This window comes from Euprymna scolopes, chromosome 3 (genome assembly GCF_053919585.1).
Source record: "Euprymna scolopes isolate OS-2025 chromosome 3, ASM5391958v1, whole genome shotgun sequence".
Lineage (NCBI taxonomy): Eukaryota > Metazoa > Mollusca > Cephalopoda > Sepiida > Sepiolidae > Euprymna > Euprymna scolopes.
The window spans coordinates 67,414,285-67,437,274 of NC_136484.1; the positions used below are offsets into that span (position 1 = coordinate 67,414,285).

Below are 22,990 nucleotides of genomic sequence, written 5' to 3' on the forward strand. Positions count from 1 at the left end.
CAAATGAAACTCCAGTGCTTATAAGGTAGTAATCAATAACAGGTCAAGCTTTATTATAGTATATATATATTTTTTAATTTATATAAACATTATTGACTACATATGTGCGTACATGTTTTATCTACGATTTCATTCAAAATTTAGCTTAGTTATTTTTTTTCTTCAGTTTTAAAATTAACTGGAAGAAACTGGATTTTGAATTAAATCACAGCTGAAAAAAATGTATGCACATACGTAGCCAATAATGTTTGTATAAATATACATGCTATATATATATCGCAATCATCTGGAATATCCTTTTCACTCGTACAGTTTTGCATTATCATCAACTTTCATACAAATATGACTTCTTGAAGAATATAGTTTTCAATTTATGTGCTAACCAGTAAAATTTATAGCCTGTCTATAAATATCATAAATATCATCCTCTGAGGATAAGAAGCCATTCTTTGAAACTCCATGGAATGAGGGAAATTTTTAAAATTCTTGTATTCCTTGTTGAATAATTAGTGGTAATTTCTAACTTACAGAGTTTATACCGATTTCCTTCTCTTCCTTCATCCCTGCATGATTCTTTCTATTGTTACCTTCATATCTTTTTTATTTTTTTTCCACATTATCACATCTTTGCCTCCTCATACCCCTCCTTTGTACCTAGTACCTGTAAATGTATGCATTTTCCGCCAAATATTCATCCAATGGAACTTGTCCTCCTTTACTTTGTCATGATACGTGGTCATTATTTAACTATAAACTGTTCACCACTCACAGAGGTATTCTCGCGTGGACACAACCTTGTTACTAAATGTGATTGTAGCAACAACAATATCATGGACGAAAAGAAACCCTTCCAAAGTTTAGAAAACAATTTGATACCATTAAAACAGAAAGAGGAAATACTTGCTTTTATAAATATATATTTTGTTCATTATTATTTCTTTATGATTCCTCTTTTGACATTTTTTTTTAACCAATAATCTTGTGTCAACAAAATCTCACAGGATATATCAGGGTTGTAGAGTTAAAGGTTTTGGAAGAAGTCAGAGTTGAATGTGTAAGAATGCGAGATGTTCCTATTAACTTGCTTACCCACGAGGGCAGAGTTAGACACAAGGTCGGTTTTTAATATGGGGAAAATCCAGCTCCACAAAAAAAAGGGGCACTCTAGATAGGAACAAAAATAAAAAAAACCTCATTCATGAAGGATTCTTCCATTGACCGAGGACAAAAGGTGAAGTGTAGTATCAGAACAGTTACTACATTTTGTTCCTAGCCAAAAGGTCAAGTAAAGATTTCTGAAAAATCAACAATTTGAACAAAATAAGGAGTCTGAGTTGAAATTTTTGGAATCCGCAAAGTTAGGCCTTACACTTTTTAACTCCTCAACCCTGGAATACATATGAATATACAGATCACATTCATTTAAACATTCATAAAGTAAATACTAGAAGTAGCAAGGAGCTTTGACCTAGCGGATAAAGTACTAGGTAAAATTCTGTTCTAAGTGAAACTCTTTTTGGAGGTTGAAGGTTCAGTCCTCTCTGTGTGCCATACTAGTAATGCAGTTTCAAATTATTTAAAATTTCTACCTGGTCATGGTTGACGGAATGAGAGCATGCTACCTCTGTGGATTAAATAAAGAGTTCTGTTTGAAATTCCATGCAAGTTTTTGAGTTTGACTAGATACACTTGAAGAAGTGTTGTGAAAATAACACTCAAAATGAAACCGTAGTCTGAATAATCCAAAACATCAATTCTCATCTCAGAATTTCAAAAACGCTAAAAATAGCCTTTTAAATTAATTCTTATTACTTTATTTCTTAATTTATTAAGCAAAAATCGATTGATAAAATTTTTTAAAAACTTTTGTGGGGGGAAAAAGTCCTCATCTTAAACAATCTGTGATGAATTCATTATATTTAAGTTATTATTTGTAACGAAAGTTTATATAACTAACATAAACCCAACATTATCTGAGATTTAACAAAGTCATTTTAGTTTTTGATTTTTATTTGTTTAGACATTTTCTAAACTTGTACGAAAAAAAAAAAAATTAGTTGTAAAGGAGACAATTCTTTAATATTTTTCAATTAAAAATTAATTATTCCCCTTGTTAATTTTTTTATGTAATTAGCTAAAAATATTTCATAATGTAGATTGTTTGGGCCGGACTAAGTAATTTAAAAAAATAAATTGTAGCAAAGTATTTTATATTTCCAATAACATGGTACAAAAGTAACAAATAAAAATTGGCCAGTCAGAAACAAACTTTGATGTGTCAGCTAAAAAGCTATTTGTCTGACTTTGAAAATCACACAAGATAATTTTATCGATGTAAATAGTTATTACTGTAAGACTAGTTTATTATCTCTACTTATATATAAAAGACACGTTGTGTGTATGTAACTTTGTTCCCTATGGACTCCAGAATGGTTCGGTCAATTTTTAAAAAATTTTACACAAATTTACTTTGTGTCTAGATCTGTACTTAGGTTTCGTGTTGTAATGCCTCCAATAATGTATATCAATAACAAAAAAAAAAAATCTGAGGAAGAAACAGTCCGATTTTGATGAAAGTTATCACTCTTATATAGCCTAACATTATAAGTGTATTTGAAAAGTTTTATCACCACACAGGCAGAAGGGCCAAGCGTATAAAATCAACAGCAGGTTCTTTGATAGGACAGGGGTGTGTTTGAAATGAATGTTTCTGTTTAGAGCACAGTTAAACCATGATACTCGACTTTTGCATTTTAAACTTTAATTCATGCGATTATATATAAAAAGTAATGTTATAAAATCAACCATAGGTTCTCTCTCTACAGTGCAATATACACTATAATGTATTGTAGACTGTCACTGTGGGTAGGCATGTGAAGCTTCTTCTCGGTGCATTGCGATGGGTCCCCAACTAGAGCAGACAATCAATTGATTTGATTGAAAAATTGGTGATTTCGATAGCAATAAAAGTATTCAAAGTGTGGAACATTCGTTGATTCTCATTCAATCCTGAGCAACAACAGGTCTCCCTGCTAGTCTAATCATAACTGATGTGTAGTCACTTTATGGGAACATCAAAATTTCAGTATCAACTTATTCTGAACTTTGAAATATGAAGTAAATTGTAGAAACTGTAGATTGTGTTTAAATACCCGGAACGATTATCCTTTAGTGACCAAATAATTAACCAAATATTAACATTATGTACGAAACGGCAGTAAATAGCATATATGAATAAATAACACAAACAAATAAAAATGTGTGAAATGTACGATCATATGTGCAGGTATTTTTCTAGTTTTATCTTTGATTGATACCAGTCTCTTTCTCTCTCTCTTTCTCTCTCTCTCTCTCTCTCTCTCTCTCTCTCTCTCTCTCTCTCTCTCACACACACACACCTTTGATGATCGATGATACTGTGAAACTGCAATCAAGTATTAAAACTAAGTTCATTTCATTCTATTGTATATATTTATTATATAATGATTATATTGTTGTTTCCTAGATGGTAATCAAATGTAACTCCAATTTTTCTATTTAAAAAAAAAAAAATATGCAAATCTCTCCAGAATGGCACAAAGCCACCTGATGTAAGAAGCTAAAAACAAAGGAAAATATTACTTTTAAGTCAGAAAATAGCCAGCAGTAAGTGTTGGATAGATTCCAACCCAGAAAGCGGTAATTCTCCCCCCTTTGTCAAAAACATTGTTCATGGAATGTGAAAACTAAACGACAAAATAAGGGAAGCAAAAGTTACGAGGCTGCTTGGAGTAAACCTAAGATCCATTTTCTACTCTTATAAAATAGTTCTCAATAACAAATAGAGCAGTATTATAGTATATTTTTCTTTATCTACACAGATTATTGGCTGCATATTTGCATACATATTGCGGAGCATTATATCATGATTGTGATTCGAAAGAAATTGCAGCTGGAAACATGTATGCATATATGCAACCAATAATGTTTATATAAAGATATTATATACAAGTTGTAGTTTTTGTCCGTCTGTTTAAGTTTAGTTTTTCATATATTCTATAACTAAAACGGCATACCCAAGATACTTAGGTAAGTATATTTAATTTTGATCAAAACTTTAGGACATAATCATGAGGTCACTGTTTTCTCGGTCCATAAAAAGGAAATACATTTTACTTATTTTATAAACTATATAAATTTTTTATTATTTTTTATTTTTTATAAACTATATAAATTTAAAAATAAAAAAAAATAAAAAAATAAAGGCTAGAAATGTTAAGTTTCAGGGCTTGAAGCAGGACTACACAGATTATTATTGATTCTTTAATTGAACCTGGAAGGATATATAGACTACATTTACTAAAAATTATATAAAATTAAGTTGCTTATCCACACTCAATGCATCATGCCCCCCCCCACCCCACCCGAATATGATAAAATGTATAAAAAAAATGGTGTATGGGATGGGAAAACAATCAGATAATTTTATATTCATAACTGATTATTTATTGTACACGGTCAGTGCTGGGTAACTCTCCTAATTAATACATAAAGCAAATGTTTAATATTATATCATTGAAATATTTCGTCTGATACATAGAATTATGTGTGTGATGGTGAATTTTCCGGTTAATAGTGCTCAATGCGTTAGAGCTTTATAATAATACTAATATATATATACTGGACCATTTCTATTCTTGTCCCCTTCATGCTGCCCCTTTTTAGAGCTGGATATCCCCCTCACCAACACCACTACCACCACCATATTAAAAACCTATCATTTGTGTCTAACCTTTGCTCTTGTGGGAAAGTAAGTAAATAGTGATATTCCTCATAATTTATTATTCTAGCTTTATTAGTTGCTATATTTATGGGGGAGAGTGCTCAATATGAACGATAGTTTAGATTTAATTTTGGAGACCTCATCTTTTTTTACCTATATATATGTGTGTGTGTATATATATATATATATATATATATATATATATATATATATATATATATATATATATTATGCATGTGTGTGCGCGCACACACGCACACCCTGTTCAGCTTATCGAGTGGTCAGTTATGTGCTGCACAGCGGTGGCTCCTGATTGGTACAATTTCCTATTACGTATACAATGAATTGTTCATTCAAAATGACGTCACTATCAAAATTTGGCAACAGTGCTATCATGGAAATTCCACTTGTTTTAATTTTAAATTCTGAGTGTTTACTTAATTATCGTTAATGCAACCGTACTATGAGATAATGTTATTTTTAATATTTTCTCTTTTTTTTTTTTTTTTTTGTGTGTGTGTGTGTGTGTGAAAATGGTCCTCTCCAGGAATCGGCAGAGTCTATGCCATTTCTAACAATGGCTTATCATCTGTCGGTCTACGGTATGGACCTGTGCAGTTGTAGGGGATCCATTTTTCCAGGCTTTAACTTGAGAATGGGTTAGTTTATTACTAATCGTTTGAGGCACCTCTACTGGAGAATGCCGATGTGGCTCCCAAGGCAAAGCCAAAGTGTTCTGCTATAATGCTGGTTTTTCAAATTCCACTTTCCTCGTGGATAAAATGAAAAGTCTCCAATCAATATTTTCTCCACTTGTAGATGCGGAACAGTCTAATGGGGGAGTGGGTGTTGTAAACAATTTTATTATATTAAAAAAAATAAAAAATAAAAAACACGCACACACACTAGTTGGTATAATTTAGATAAATTTTTATACCTTATTTCCTACTGAAACTGATGGAAAGTTCATTATCAATTAATGGAAATAGTATTTGTATTTTTTGGACTACTGTTCTCATCTTGAATGTCATTTTTATAATGTTTCGTCGATGTAAGGACCTGTGGCACAATGATTAGAGTAAATGGAAAAATCAATTGTAAAAGTGATTTTCCTGAAGGTTGAAGGTTCAATTTTCAGTGTAGGCGACCAGAAAATACAATTGCAAATTATTTCGGCTGATGGAACAAGAGCATGCTACCCCCATGAAGTAAATAAAAGTTCAAAATTAGAGAGTTCGACAGAAACATTCCCCGAGTTTAGTAAGATACACCTGAAGAAGTTTGGAGGTTAAATCAACCAAAACATTGTGAAAATGACACTCAAGATGAGAACAGTAGTCTGGTGAATCCAAATAATACGAATAACCAATCCTCATCTCAAAAATTCAGAAATGGAATGAAAATAGGTTATAATTTTATTGGTTTTATCCACTTACGTTTTTTAATAGTTTTATTTAAATGTAAATACATTTTAAAGATGAAAAATAACTAGAACTGAAGATTTAAGGGACAAATTTAAATATTTTACATTTGAATTTTGTTAGCAAATTCTTGTATTTAAAGATTTAAAGTTTGGGAAGCCATTTGCATTCAATAATTTTACAACTAGATTAAAACATTCACAAAATAAGTTATAGTTTTATAACAATTTAATTCAATTAATAATTTAATTACTACCATAATTTTTAATCTAATTTAACTTATAAAATTTTATTTCAAATACCCCACCCCCACCAAAAAAAAGAGATAACGGCACATGCCATAATATATATATATATATATATATATATATATATATATATAAATTCTGTGAAACTAACACAAGAATTAAAAGGGAAAATACATTTAGCAGTAAAATAAAATAAAAAATTTATGATTTAAATTTTATTTGATTAATTTTATTTTACCTTGTACACTTTCAGATTTAAACATTAAAAGAATGGAAAGGTATTTTATCATTTTTCAGCATAGGATAATCACAAACAAATCTGAGCTTTTCATGACGATTCCAAAAAGATTTAAGGGGTTGGAGAATAACTATTTTGTCCCCTACCCCTGCTTTTCATGCCATTGTTTCTATTTAATTTTTAGACTCCTTTCCAATCCCCGACCCCACCTCGCCCCTTTCCTGAACCCACAATCTTTGAGAGTGACTAGATTCTCTCCATCCATCACTTCCTATCAATCGTTGAACGGATGCTTGACATTTTTTTTTCCTTTTTTTGAAATATTACTCTGTGAGAATGTGCTCAGAAGCCATTCAGATCATTCTTTTAATTAGCTTTATCATTTTTTTCTTCTTAAGGCCAAATGTGTTGAAATAAAGGGTTTATTTGTCACTGAAATGTTGAAAGTTTTTAATTATTTGATTCTTGATTTTTCATTTTTATTTCCTCTTTATTTATTTATTTTTTACAGAGGTTACCTGCTCCCATTCGTGCCTCTGAAATTTATAATTCTGAGATTGAAAATAATTTCTTTTGATTACATTAGATAATAAAAAAATTGACATTAGCATCAAGCATTTCTGTATAAACTTTAGTTCATTTTAGGAGTGGCAACTTTTGTTATTGCAGTTAGCTCTTAAATTTTGTACACTTGCTCCTTATTCTCATTAGAGAACATTATGACAATACTTAATATTAAAGAACACCTTGGGGAACATAGATAACTTGCCTCCATCATCTGAGAGCACGAGACTATTTGTACAGAATTTTTTTATGTGAATAAAAGTGTGTGTGTTCGCAAATTCTGATGTCAGAAGTTTTAAATAGTGAATATGACATTGGTTTAAACTATGATTGGAACTAGAAATGCCAGTACCTACTCCTCCTGTATACCTGAGACGAACAGATTGAAAAGGAAACAGTAAATCTGTACATCCAAGATGCACCTACATTTTTATATGATGAAAAGAAGAAAAAAACAAAAACAAAAAAAAACTATATTCCACAATTTTCTTCTAAACAAAATATTACTTTTTAAAAGTGCATTCCTAATCCTTACTGTTTGTCTATATCTCAGCTAATAAATTAATATTTGATATTTGTAGAGGCTTGTCAATTTAGTGGAGTGTTTTTCTAATCAGAAGAAATAAGATGGAGGAAGGGGTACTTTTTCCCCCAATCGAATCCAATCATGAGAAAGGTGAGAGAGATCAGAGCAAACTTAGTAACTGGAAGATGAGCATCAAAGAAAAGGAAGAAAATTTTAACAAGCAGAATATTAAGCTATGTAAAACCAATTCAAATTTTAAAATTTTGGGTACTTGTACAGTTGGAGCAAGACATTAAAAAAATGAAAATATTGAAAAAAAAAAAAAAAAAAAAAGGTTATATTGTACATATCTGTTTTGGACTGAAGATCTCTGAAAAATATTTCACTTAATTTGATCGAGTAGTTGTTTTTTTTTTACATCGGAAAAACACGTTTTTATGACAGCGCGTTGAAGGTAGCCATCTTTGAATTTTTTGAACACGCCATAGAGAGATAACTCGGTTTCAAGCGCCAACATTTCCTCCCCATACAAGCTTTTATTAAAAATCGAACCTTTTGCTCGGTATCATAACAAATTGTTTTTTCGCTGTAAAAAAAAAAAAAAAAAAAAAAAAAAACTAATTGATGAAATTAAGTGAAATTTTTATTTTGGAGAACTTCATTTCATAATGGATACGTACAATATAAAATTTTTTTCTCGATATTTTCATTTTTTTAATGTCTTGATTAAACTGTACAAGTACCAAATTTTGTAACATAATTTTTACATGTCTTCCATAACGAATATATAAATAACATATCAGATTAGAAAACTTAATGAAAAATATCAGAATTACTGCTTTTGACAACTAGAATGTGGACAATTTTTCTAATGTACGAGCAGTTCTTTTCATATATTGGTCTGAAAATTTCTTTTTAATTTTTGTTATTTTGCCCTTTTAAGAAACTTGAAACTGACTTGGAATAAAAGTGAAAGATAAACTTCAATTTGGTCAGCCTCCTCATCTAGTTCCTTCTAATTCTTGGCACTCAATATGCAATCTAAAATCCTCCTTTCTATACTTGAACCACTCAATTCAAAAGTCAACAAGATAGCAAGACTTTCTATGCGAATTGCTATCGGTAGTGATGCTAATAAGAAAACTTACACCAATTATATGGACACTTATTTTTAGAACAGGCACGCACGACGAGTTCCTTTTAGATTGAACAAGTTATAACTTTTAAGATGTCAATGGTTTCAAGTTTAGTTTAAGAAATTAAAATAAGAATTGCAAATCTAGAAGTGATTAATCTTGCTTGTTTCAACAATAAATATCTATGGGGAAAAGAAAATATATGGGTGATCATTCATTAAGTTTAAATTAAAAAAAAGAATTGAAAAATCCATTTTCCCCCGAATTTAAGAATTGGTTAGTGCCAAGTTTGAATATCTATTTGATATATATTACACAACTTTGTTCTCGTTTTTAAACAAGTGGTCAAGTATTTGTTGGCATTGGATTTGCCTTGGGCATGTGTGCTCAGTATTATGATAGAGGGAAGTAAAAAAGCCAGCCAGTTAGGATTCAGAACATGCGTTGCATGAAGAAAAATGATACGAGAATAATACAGTGGATGTGTAATGCGAGTCTTAAAGACACTTAGATATGATGACTAGGGCTAGGACAACAGAACATTTTTTCGAGTGTGTATTATCCGTTGATATTTTATATGCTTTTATAGAGTGATGTGGTTCTCGGTTGATCAACTGTGTCTGACTGTATCAGATATATACTTGAGTCAAAACAACGATAAGACTATTCTGTTGTCATAACTTTAATGATAACCTAGGAGAAAGATTGAATTTGGATAGTATTGGTAAATGTGTGAAAAACAAGAGACTTAGTATAGCCATGTTGAAAGAATGGATGGATATTTGAGAATTTTTAGGTTAGTAGAACAGTTCGTCGGGGAAGGTTAAAGAAACACATAGTATGTTAAAGACAGGAGTTGCATGGAGAGAAATTATGAAAATTACATGATAGATGTGTAGTGTTGGTCTTAAAGACAGGCTCAGATTAGATTTGCCAGGCTTAGATGATCTCAGGGGAAAATTAAATCTAGACAGTATAGAGAGATATATGCAGAACAGGAAACTTCAATGGTATGACCACATTGAAAAAATGGATAAGTTCTTGGCTCAATAGATGTAGACCAATTGGGATAACAGAAGGAGTTGGTAGCAGAAGTCTAAGGAAAACATGTGAAGAAGTGATAAGGATAGATTTTAGAGAAAGAGGGATAAAGACCTAGCCAGAGTTAGTTTAGTTTAGAAGTCAATTTTTAAAAGTCGTCCAACACATGCCAGCACGTTATTTGATGTTAAACTGAATATTATGGTTGTAAACTATAAATTTACTAAATATGTATTTTAAGATTGAATTGCTTTCTTTCGTTTTTTTTTTCTTTCTTCCTTTATGAGCGGATTGCAGATACCTGTTCTAGAAGAGTGCATTCAGAGATATTGTCACCCTAGCTCGAGAAGCAAACATTCCATCTAACCTTCATTAAAAGATTATGCAACATTCTCTGACATTATTAGACAAATTTGATAAAAGCTTTCTAAGATTTTCTTTTTGCAGATGCCATCTTAGCACCCAAATCAACAGTTTAGACCATTTCTGAAATGGCTTTTTCTCTGTATCAGACTGGTCTTGCACAGTTCTACCCACCCAGGCTTTACCTTCTCTCTTTGAGAAGGTTAGTTTATTGCTAATCGGCACTAGCACCCCTATCAGCGAATGCCGATGAGGCTGTCCAAGCATTTTTTGCAGATCAGTGTGTTCTTTCTTGGAGGCACTAACTTTTTAATCCCGCTTTCCGACTCTTGCATCACATTTCTCACTGTGGAAGAGAAATAAATACCATCTGACTGTTCACATATGAAACCAATGCTTTTAGTTGATGGGGGGGGGGTAGAAGTCTTATTTCTGACATTTATTTGCTATTATTAGAAAATTCCAAGAATTTGATGAATTTTTCATTCTCTTAATATTCTCTAATGTTGTTACTACTACTACTACTACTACTACTAATTCGAGAGTTAACTCTATTGAGGTTAGTATTGAAGTGTGAGAAATTATTACTAATCTTGCTGATTGGTTTATTAACTGACATTTGAATAACAAGTTCCCCTTTTATGAAAACATTAGTTGGAACAAGTTGAATTTTCAGTTATTCATGGCAAAGAGAGAAAAAGTAGGCTGTAGGTAATGTTTAAAGATCGCGGTTTTATGTTTTTGTTAAATATTAATTTATATTAATAAATATTATTAAATGTGAGGGTATTTCAAGTGAAAATTAGTTTCGTCCTTAGATGAACACAACATGAACTTGGTGGCCATTTTCTTTTGATTTATAGTTCATTCACATAATGTCGACACATTTCAAGCATGCGTTTCTCAATTTTACATGCATACTACTAAGTGGATTTTAAATGGAAATGATTCCTCATTTATTAATACATATTAAAGAAAAAAAAAGCAGTATAAAAAAACATTTTTAATGCCTATAAAGGATTTTCCCACATTTTTCTCTGACCGCGACTGTTAAACATTACCGCTGATGTTTGATTAAAAGATGAAATTATAAAATAATTTTCATTCTTTTAAGTTAAAATTATTCTGTACTTAAAAAATGTTTTCACTTTTTTTCACTTCACTTATATTTATCAATAAAAATGACAAATACACTGATTTTATGAAGAGATAATGAATGAAATTTATATGTTTAGTAATACTATAAGTTAAAAAGGATAGTTTCGAGTTTATATGAAATAAGTATAATCGTTTACATTTAACTTAGATTTAATTTTGTGTGTGCATTGGTCAAAAAGATCACTGTGAAAAAAAAAAAATAAATAAATAATTGACCAAACATCCATGATCATAATAAGTTTAAAATATATACATCTTTAAAATTTTTGTAAATCTTATATAAAATTATTTACTTGGTTTTGAAGAGAGAAAATTGGTCGTTATTTCAAATGTTTAATTTGAAAATTTAGAAAACAAAATACAATTTTTTTTATTAAATAATTAAAATCATTTCTTTTTTTTTATTCTAAGATTTTCATTATTGAAACAACATTCGTAGAAGTGTGCTAACCATGCAACCCACATCAATTCAGACTTACGGCAGCTGTTAGCAACGTGTGCCTTTTTCTCTCCATGAGGAGCCGACCCCTCGGGTTAATACCAATAAAATGAAGTGAAAAAACGCTAAGCTTTAATTTTTAACAATGAAATTCTCAGAATAAAGGAAAAAATGATTTTAAGCATTTATTTAAAAAAATTATAACATTCAGGTCTAAGTTTACTATTATTTTTACGATAGTAAAAATGTTTTTAATGTGGAAAGCATTTGAAAATTTGTGTAAACTGGCTTAAATTACTACAAAAATGTCTGTTTCGGCAATATTAATACGAAGTGTATTGTGTGAATTCAAGAAAGTTTAGTGTTCATTTCAACATTTTAAAACCTTTTGTTTGCTAAATAACAAATTTTTCAAACAAAATGTGTGAAATAAAGATGGAATGAAAAAGGAGAAAATGTTTGATTTGTATGAATTATTATGAGATTATGTAATAATAAATGTATCCCTGTAAAACAATTTAAGGATGCTGGATTGACTAACCCCCCCCCTTTCCCTAACAATTCTCTCACCAGAGTAAGCCGTCTTCAGCATGCTCTTCTTGTCCAGTTCTTTTTAGCTGATGAGAAAAATAAATTTGCCTGCTCCCATGACATTTCCATGTAGTAGAGCTAAAGAACTTAATGATGAAACCAACTCCTCCCTCATGCAGTTCGAGGGAAAGGAGATGAGATTTTCATTCTTTCTTTGATATGCAATGTGAAGGTCACTGGTCATTTAGGTTGAAAGTGAAGTAATCTTCATGCGATATCATTTATTTTAAACAAATGTTTATTATATATATATATATATATATATATATATATATATATATATATAAAATGCTTGTCTTTTTAGAAATTCATTTGATGATTATTACTATTACTGAAATCAAAGGAAATTAACCCCAAACAATCTTTTTTGTACTTTACCTGCTCGTTTGTGACCTATTTGGGTTATAAAATAAAAGTCGAACCTTTTGAGTTAGCATAAATACTTATTCTGAGCAAAGTCTTGTTTAACACAAACAGGTGGTAAAAAGATGACTTTTTTTTTTACTCAGAATCTGTATTTATACTATGGTAAAAGATTATTGGATACAATATTTTGGCTTCTATATCATACTAGCAGGGATACCCGATGTTGCTCGGGATTGAATGATGATCAACGAATGTTTCACACTCTCATGTTTTTATTGTCATTGAAATCTGTGAAATCGCCCATTTTTTAAATCAAATCAATTGATTGCCTGCTCTAGTTGTGGACCCATCACAGTGCACCGCGAGGAAGCTGCAGGACATTCAGGACTGCAGAACACAATGTGAAAGGAGATCACCGGTACATCTTTGAACAAACACTAGTGTGATTATGCTGTGGGTTTAATGTGAATGTATATCATCACAAGTTTGATTTGTTCAGACACAGCACAGGGAGGTATTTAAGCATGGCAGTGGGGCAAAAACCATGAAATCATCTTTAGACAACAGAAGCAACTGTCACATTCCAGTGAGTAGACAGCAAATCTAATCCATGCAGGTCATATACTCCAGAGGAAACGAGGTCACGGCAAGGAATATGTAGTATATATATTTGATGGCACCACACTGTAGATGCTCAATAAAATCGAAGGGCATCTTGCCAACTTTTACAAACACTAGGGACAATTAACAAAATTGTAACTTGCCGATTTAAACAAGATTTTTTTTTTATTTTATTTTCACTGAAACATGTGAAAAAAAATTAAATTTGTTTATTCTTTGCAATTTTTTGTGAAAATTGTAAGGAATTTGTCACCCATATAATGTTATGTTCAGGCTCACTTAATTTCTAAAATTATTCTAGTGAATGGTAGTTGGAGAACTTCCTAATAATTTACTAAAAAAAATAAACTCACACTTTTTATTTTTTTTAAGTTACTAGTTATATCTACCCAGTGTTGTAGAGAAATCATTTTACTACCTACTTTTTTTTTTCTTGTGAGAAAATTTTTATTTTTGAAAAGAGACTTCAATGAAGACATGTCAGTAAAAAGAAAATACAAAAGAAAAAAAAAAGAAAAAAAAGAAACGATCTTGCCATAAAATCGATACAAAGCGTTAAAATTTTAGGCACAGATAAAGAGTGGGGAGAATTATTGATAGTGTTTTCAGCTAGATGAGTGTTTCTTGTGAAAGTTTGGCGAGGGGGGGACCATAGACTGAAGCTCAGTTGAACACTTTCCATGAAAATAACGATACAGCAGAGACAAACTCGCAACATCTCTTCTGTGAGGTAGAGGCAGAGAAGAGAAAAGGACATCTCCTACGAGGCTACGAAGTCTATTTTGAACTCTATCAAGGCAGGACAAGTCCTTTCTAGCAGCTCCTGCCCAGATGTGGCGTGGCAACAGTATTTCATCCTTGGATGTACCTGGCTATTATATAGATAGATGTTTTTGACTAAAATTACCACAGACATTTGCTAATATGGTGTGTATGGGAATTTGTAATAGACTTACTCTTAAGTGAAGGTTGTTTATGCCGATATTTAAAGAATGAAAATCACTATTGTAATATTAGTACTTAAATAGCAATTAATGGTTTAACAATATATTGTTGCAATCATTGCCCTCAGAACAATTTTCGGAATTTAGTATTGTGCATTTAAAATTAGGAACGGGGGGGGGGGAGGAATGATTTTTGAGCACTTAATAAAGAATGCAAGTGTTACTTCTAAAATAAGAGATGTAGTTATTATGGGGTTTTCCTTTATTATCCTTACTGTATTTTTCGTAATCACCAGACCATATTAATTTCCTGTTCAAACAATTCACAAATTGAAAGTATGTACTTCGGAATTTCGACAGAAGTTAAGTTTGAAGGCCGGTGTAAAAAAAGAAAAAAGTAATTAGTAACATAAGATATTAAAATGATAAAGCTACTTTTTTATTTTTTAAATCATTGAAATTTAGAAATATTTTAGTAATTAATTTTTAAAGTATAAAAAAAAAAATGTTTGTAATCATATTTGGTGTAATTTGTCTTCTGTAGATTTTCTTATTCTTTCTTAGCCTCTTTTTTTATATATAATTTTTAGTGCACTTTATTAACAAATTTTTTTTTTTTTTTTTTACTTTAGTATTCAGTTTGGTAGCCATTAAAAATAGATCTTTTTATTTTTATTGTAAAATTAAAAACTCGTACATATAAAAGTTATATAATATTATAAATCTTAATGTTTCTTTTTCTTTTTTTTTTTTTTGCAGAAATGGAAACGCAGATTTTTTGTTCTGTTTAAACCAGCTCGTAGTCTCCCTGGACAATTTGTCCTGAACTACTATGGTGATGACCAATGCCGAAAACGCAAAGGTTACATAGACCTTGATCAATGTGAACAGATTATTGAATCCTTGGATGTCGGGGAATTTCAATTTGTGTTGTCTATCAAAACTATCCACAAGGGAAGAGAAAGGGTTTACTTCTTAGCCACGGACACTGAGGAAGATATGACCACTTGGGTACAAAATTTGTGCCATGCCTGTGGCATGAAGCAAGAAGAAAACCGTAAGTTATTTTTTTTTAATTCTTTTAATCTACTATCTTGTCATCTTGCATAAGTCATGTGAAGTGATGAGAGAAGTGGAATGATGCAACTAAATAAGTGAAAGAAGGGGTCTATTATGACATTACAATGTAAACCTATATTTCAACATGGCCAGTTATGCTGTGCTAGCTATTCCAAAAAATAAAGTATTTGTAAACTCAGATAAATGTACAAAATGTAATGTAAATACAAATGTTTTGAATTAGCAAGTTTCCTATCACTTTAAAATCATTTATATATATTAAATATTTATGAAAATCTTTTGGAAAATTCTGGAAATGTTTTGATAACTGTTTATAAAATTCTGGAAATGTTTTGATAACTGTTTGGAAAATTCTGGAAATGTTTCGACAACTGTTTGGAAAATTCTGGAAATGTTTCGACAACTGTTTGGAAAACTTTGGAAATGTTTCGACAACTGTTTGGAAATCTTTGGAAATGTTTCGACAACTGTTTGGAAAACTTTGGAAATGTTTCGACAACTGTTTGGAAAATTCTGGAACTGTTTCAACAACTTTAGAAAATTCTGAAAAGTAAGGTAGCAGGTCCAGTTCACAGGAACATTCTTAAAATCTTGCGTTCTATTTCTAGAGAAGATGTTATCTGTTTATTTGTCAGTGTTTGCAAAAAGTTTTTAAAAAAATGCACTTAAAGGTCAGAGGTTACATTGGCCAAAATGTGTAAATTATAATCGTAATGAGAATAGTAGTTTGAAATAGTTTTTATTTATTTTTTTTTTTTTGTGAACTACTCAAGCTTATACATGACAGATTAACCAACAACAGTTTGATAGATTGGCAATGGTACATTAAAAAAAACAAAAAAAAACATCCAAAATGAAGTTCTATACAAGATGTATACAATCTTGTATGGGGCGAAAATAGTTATCTAATCAGTGCTAGTGGATTAGTTGGTGAGATGAGCTTACAAACCATCATTCTAAAGTGAGTCATCATGATACTGTATATTCATTCAAAAGGAAATTTATTCAATGGTTGTCTTCAGACATAATGGAAAGCATAAAGCATTTTCATAAATTCTAGTTTTCTATTGTTTCATCTAAGAGATATTGATGGAGCGATTACAACATTTTTCTCGATTCTAATACAATTACCAATTCTATACTAAATTCCTGATTCTGATTCTTTAAATATTTAACTATAAAATGGTTATTTTGTCCTGATAAAAAACACACCTGAAATGTAAAAATGTAAAAATGCATTTATGAGGGGGGGGGGGATGATGATCTATAAATTTTAGTTTTACTGGAAGTTTAAAATTAATAAATGTTTATTATCTTATTACTACCAACAGCAAAATATTATTTTTCAACAAAATCAAATAAAAAAAAAATAAAGGAATCGTTTTTGGCATTGGAAAATAGGTACAAATTTTTCTGATGCCCCCAAAAGTTTTGATTTTTGAGATTCCCAATTCTGATTGATTGTCACAACACTAATATCAGGGGACTTTGCCATTACTAACCAACAGAATATTACCATTGTTGACTAGGGGAAGAATCTATCAGGCATTTGTACTTGTGATGTTGTACGGAAGTAAAACCTGGCCAACGGAAGTTGAGGACATGCGTAGCATGGAGAGAAGGAATATGAGAATTATGCAATAAATGTGTAATGTGAACAGTTAAGACAGACTTAAATCTGATGACCTTAGAGGAAAATTAAATCTTCATGGTATAAGATGTGCAGAAAGATAGACTTTGATGATATGGATATGTTGAAAGATTGAATGAGAGTTGTTGGGTTAGTAAATGTAGAATAGTTAAGATAGCAAGTCCAGTTCACAGTGGAATGCCAAGAAAAACAGAAAGTTGATGTAAAGGAGGGTAAATAGACACCTGGCCAGAAAGAAGCTAGTTTGGAAATCAAAGCCATGCAATGTTCTTTTGTTGATTAGCTCGTGGGAAGTCTAACAGCGGTCCTCCAAACACATGGCTAGAAATCCAACAAGTGTCAAAGGTCACCATCCTACGCTGCTTTTATATAGCCTATCTTCCCCATTTGCATGTTTGTGGCGAGATTTTTTATATAGCCTATCTTCCCCATTTGCATGTTTGTGGCGAGATTTTTTATATAGCCTATCTTCCCCATTTGCATGTTTGTGGCGAGATTTTTTATATAGCCTATCTTCCCCATTTGCATGTTTGTGGCGAGATTTTTTATATAGCCTATCTTCCCCATTTGCATGTTTGTGGCGAGATTTTTTATATAGCCTATCTTCCCCATTTGCATGTTTGTGGCGAGATTTTTTATATAGCCTATCTTCCCCATTTGCATGTTTGTGGCGAGATTTTTTATATAGCCTATCTTCCCCATTTGCATGTTTGTGGCGAGATTTTTTATATAGCCTATCTTCCCCATTTGCATGTTTGTGGCGAGATTTTTTATATAGCCTATCTTCCCCATTTGCATGTTTGTGGCGAGATTTTTTATATAGCCTATCTTCCCCATTTGCATGTTTGTGGCGAGATTTTTTATATAGCCTATCTTCCCCATTTGCATGTTTGTGGCGAGATTTTTTATATAGCCTATCTTCCCCATTTGCATGTTTGTGGCGAGATTTTTTATATAGCCTATCTTCCCCATTTGCATGTTTGTGGCGAGATTTTTTATATAGCCTATCTTCCCCATTTGCATGTTTGTGGCGAGATTTTTTATATAGCCTATCTTCCCCATTTGCATGTTTGTGGCGAGATTTTTTATATAGCCTATCTTCCCCATTTGCATGTTTGTGGCGAGATTTTTTATATAGCCTATCTTCCCCATTTGCATGTTTGTGGCGAGATTTTTTATATAGCCTATCTTCCCCATTTGCATGTTTGTGGCGAGATTTTTTATATAGCCTATCTTCCCCATTTGCATGTTTGTGGCGAGATTTTTTATATAGCCTATCTTCCCCATTTGCATGTTTGTGGCGAGATTTTTTATATAGCCTATCTTCCCCATTTGCATGTTTGTGGCGAGATTTCACGAGACCACAACTTATAAAACTATAGGCGCCATATTTAATCTCTTTATCACCTGACCTCGCCCGACATCCACACGTGGTAAGACTTCTGTTTCCTTAACTTAAGGCAACACATACTCACATGTACAATGGATGGAATGTGACCACGATATTAAGATGTAAATAATATCTGTAATAATTTATTAATTTTGTCCTCTCTCTTTCTTTGCAGCTCCAGATCTGCCTCAACCTCCTCGACCACCAATGCGGTCTGATTCTGTTCGTCGCTACCCACAAGGGAACAATACTGTCACAGCGCAGCCCAACAAATACCAATGTTCTCAGAAAGTACCTGTCAGCCAGCCAGATTCTCCATACCTTTTTATATCGCAGTGCCGGTCTGGTGATAATCGTCGGCAGAGTGTTGACAGTATGCCCGAGGAACTTGCACCGCCACCACCTCCAGTAAAACCCAACCAGGAGGTTAGTAATGATGATCACTACGACCATCCGAAATCGCACGAAGTGAACAACAGTGAAGACGATGGAGTGTATAAAATGCCCCCAAGTCGGAACTTACCCTGGAATAATGGAGACGTGACTATGTATGATGTTCCACCCCCTGCTCGAAACGGTTTTAGTCGGGAGCGATATTCTTCAGAGAGATCTTCTTCGGACATGAAAGATGTTTTCTATGATGTTCCACCTCGGAAAATGGACTCTTGTTATGATACTCCACGGGTAAGGACCCTGTCCGACGATCTAAAACCCCCTGTGCGACCCCAACGACACATACCGAACTCTGAGGCTTATCAAAACTTACCTTTCAACAGTAAATGCTACAGTACTTCCTCTTCACCTTCGTCGACTTCGAGTTTACGGGGTTATCCGTCACGACCAATCAGTCACAATCGTAAAGCAAATACAATGGAACGGGAAAGCATTAATCTCGGTTTGTGCCTGCCCCCTCCACCCGTCTGTGGGTCGAGGGATGATCAGCCTTCACATGGATATGTAAATGCACCTGCTGTAGGTCCAAACTCGGGCTCTCTTAGTCCAGATAACCAGGATGATATCTATGTACCTATGGAGGGTCCAACTTCAGAAGCTAGCTCGTCCCGTACTGGGAGGACAGGAGGGGACAAAGTTGCTTACACAGATATGACCGAATGTATTGGTACAAATGAAAGCGTTTACACGGATATGTCCAAACCAGGTCCTTGCATAACCAAGGATTCATTATGGTCAACACAAACTCAAGCAGGTCAGTTTTTTTTTTTGTTGTTTTTTTTTTTTAAATATTTTTTCTCTCTATTTAAACAAAATAAATGTTTATTTTTAGACTTGGTATAGTTTTGTTTTTGAATTTTTATCACTGCAATGTTGCATCACTGTGCCTGTTTTACAAATATTTTAATGGAATGTGTCTGATGGACTCGTTTCACTTGTACCCCCTCAACATACATATCCGTAATAAACCCGCTGTGCAATAAGATCTCACCCCTTCACTGTTGATGTCCCTAAATGCCAGAAAGCTTTCTATTCTAATAGTTCTTTCCTCGACAGCTAGACTTTGGAATTCTCTTCCTGCTGTCTGCTTCCCTGGCTGTACTGATATGCAGAAGTTTAAATGTAACCTAAACAAATATCTTGTTAATCTTTCCTAGACATAGCCCCAAACAGTAGCCTCTTACGTCAAAGTGGGGATATGCTTTGTAAGGGGTGAACATGAGTAAAAAAAAAAAAAAAAATTCAGTATTATTTGGTTTATTCAGACTACTGTTCTCGATAATAAGAGAGATGTACAGTGATAACTAGTAAAGATGTTCATCTAAAAGCAAAAATAGGTTGAAGGCTACTAAACTTCATAATAGAATTGTCTGCAGAGATCTGTGGCATAATAGATAAAGTACTTGGTAAAATTCAGTTGTAAGTTACAATCTTCTGGAAATTTAAAGTTCAATCCTCACTGCAGGTGACACTTAAAATACAATTGCAAATTACTTACTTTATGGCTAACAAACAAGAGTATGCTACATCTATGAATTAAATAAAGGGTTCCGTTAGAAATACTGTGCAGATTCCAGAGTTCGACAGAAAGGATTCCTAGAGTTCAGTAAGATACACTAAAAGGTCGAAGGTTAAATCTACCAAAACATTGTGAAAATGACACTAAAGATGAGAATAGTAGTCTGAAGAATCAAATTGATACTAATTAACACCACTTTTGTGAAAATGAGATCCACTTTGTATTTAAGATCTGATTTGTGTATGTTTAGTTTTGATATCCATTTTGATTCTTTTTTTGCAACTGGGGCCGCCAGATCAGGCTGTCTGAATATACCTGCTTCTTGACAAAAAAAAGAAATTGCATTAAAGATTGATATCATTGTTTTTTTTTTGTTTTTTTTTTTTATCTTTCCCTTTGCAAAGTCTAATCATGCTCTACAAAGTAAAAAAAAAAATTTCCTCCACAAAAAACGAAACCAAACAACATGAATAAATATTTGAAAATATAAAACTAAAGCACAAATTTTTACCAAAATGTCCAAATTTGAAAAGATCTCTTCAAGTACACCAGACCAGAAGAAATAATCAATTTCCTAAAACAAGCATACATCCTCAGCAAAATATAACAAACAAAATAAACCCTAAAAACTCGTACCCTAAAAACAAACATTTTTTGGGCATTAAATGACCCACGGAGGTTGAAATGCTGTCAAACAAAACAAACTCAGTTGCTCACTTTTTTTTTTTTAATTATTTTACCTGCATATTCAAAAATAGAACTTGGTTTCTATTAGTAAGCATCAAATGTTTGATTAAAATGTCAGTTTGTAAGTTAGGTGATTTTTATCTAATGCTTAATTTGTCATTGAATCCCAGTCCAAAAGCTAATGTTGTTTTGCTTATGCATTCACTATTTGTACATTTTGCACAAAAACAATAACGGTGAAGTTATTACAGGTAAAGTGTGGTGGTTGTTTCGAGCTAAGTATTTAGAACTATGAAGGGTAAACCTATCATTAACTGTTGACAAATTAAACATTCAGGTTTATTACAAGTATAGTTGCCTTGTTGTGCAATATTGTGTAAGTGTATTTTGGATATGAGCCAAGTTAAGAAATGTGGTTGTTTTTCAGCATTAAAAAGGTGGTTGCTTAGAAATATATAATTATTTATGGGATCTAATTAATGTTATAGCTGTGGATAAGTTTACCCATTTTAACCATGAGTGAAAAATGATGGGAATTTTATGATTTTGCAGTTTTATTATTGCATTTAAGTTGTTGTCTATTGTAATTCAGGAATCGGTAGTTGTCTGTATATTTTTTGTCTTGTATTTTTCAAATGTAAAGAAATTCATTTTTAGCCAACAAATACATTTTAAATTATAATAAACATATGCATAGATTTATCATATATAACTTGCACCTTAACATATATATAAGTGTGTGTGTGTGTGTGTGTGTGTATTGTGATAATGATGTGAAGAGACATAGTAATAACTACTCACAATTGGTGTGTGCCTATTGTAGAGCAGCACTGGCACTCGAACTCGGTACCCTTCTCATACAAAGATAAGTACGCAAATTTAGGCACTGTCGGGAGTTTGAGGTGGTATAGCATAAAAAGATAGATTTTGTGCCACAGGCGTCTTTTGTTTTTTAGATGTTGTCTTGTTTACATGAGTTTGTTGTCAGTCAAGAGAGGAAGGAGAGAAAGAAAAGTACTGCTGCTTAGGTGAATGAGTGAGTGAGTCATGGAAGAGAAAAGCCTTGAAAAGGAGTTAGTTGCTGGTCGTTTAATATCGATAAATATTTATTATTTCATTAGATTTTGTTTGAAACAAAATAAAATTAAAAAAAAAAAAAAAAGGAATCGTTTTTGACATCACATTTTTCTGATGCTGATTCCGACACTCTCAAAAAGTCCCAATTTTTCCAATTCCGATTAATTGTCTCCACACTAATATATATATATATATATATATACACACATACACACACACACGCTTCATCAAAAATGAAAAAATATGACTCCCTAAAATATTAATATAACATCATAATTACATCGGTAATTTAATTTTTTATTTAAAAATTATCATTTCCAATAACTTAAAGCAGGGGGGAAAAAAACCACCCACCATTGATTTTTTTTTTTTATAGAATGAAAGATTTTTTTTCTAATTTACTTCGGGTAATAAGCATGAGGTGATTGACTGACTTGCTATTTGTTTTCTTGATTCCCCTTGCCACTTATAATCATATTGACACACTGGTTTTTATCAGATCACCAAAGTTAAGGAACATTAACTCTGGCTGGTAAAAGATGGGCGACCATTTGGGAATTCTAGGTGCTGTATGTGCTCTCTGCTTATCTCAGCATTGTTTCCAGTTGTCCTGAACCTCTACTTGCCACTGGTATTTAACAACACCGACTTAGGAGAGGTGTGGTTGGAGATTACACAACTCTCGCCACAAAACAAATTTTGCATGCAGGCACCC

At 32.1% G+C, this 22,990-nt stretch overlaps 1 protein-coding gene across 3 annotated transcripts in view; it reads left to right on the plus strand.

Annotated features, from left to right (window-relative positions):
• LOC145255856 (GRB2-associated-binding protein 1-like) overlaps positions 1-22,990 on the plus strand; it is a 163,238-nt gene that overhangs the window by 105,919 nt on the left and 34,329 nt on the right. For all 3 annotated transcript variants that reach the window (XM_080114625.1, XM_080114632.1, XM_080114630.1), the window contains 2 exons: positions 15,178-15,475; positions 18,715-19,746. In XM_080114625.1, coding sequence (XP_079970751.1) covers positions 15,178-15,475; positions 18,715-19,746 — 1,330 coding nt within the window. The remainder of the gene's footprint in view (positions 1-15,177; positions 15,476-18,714; positions 19,747-22,990) is intronic.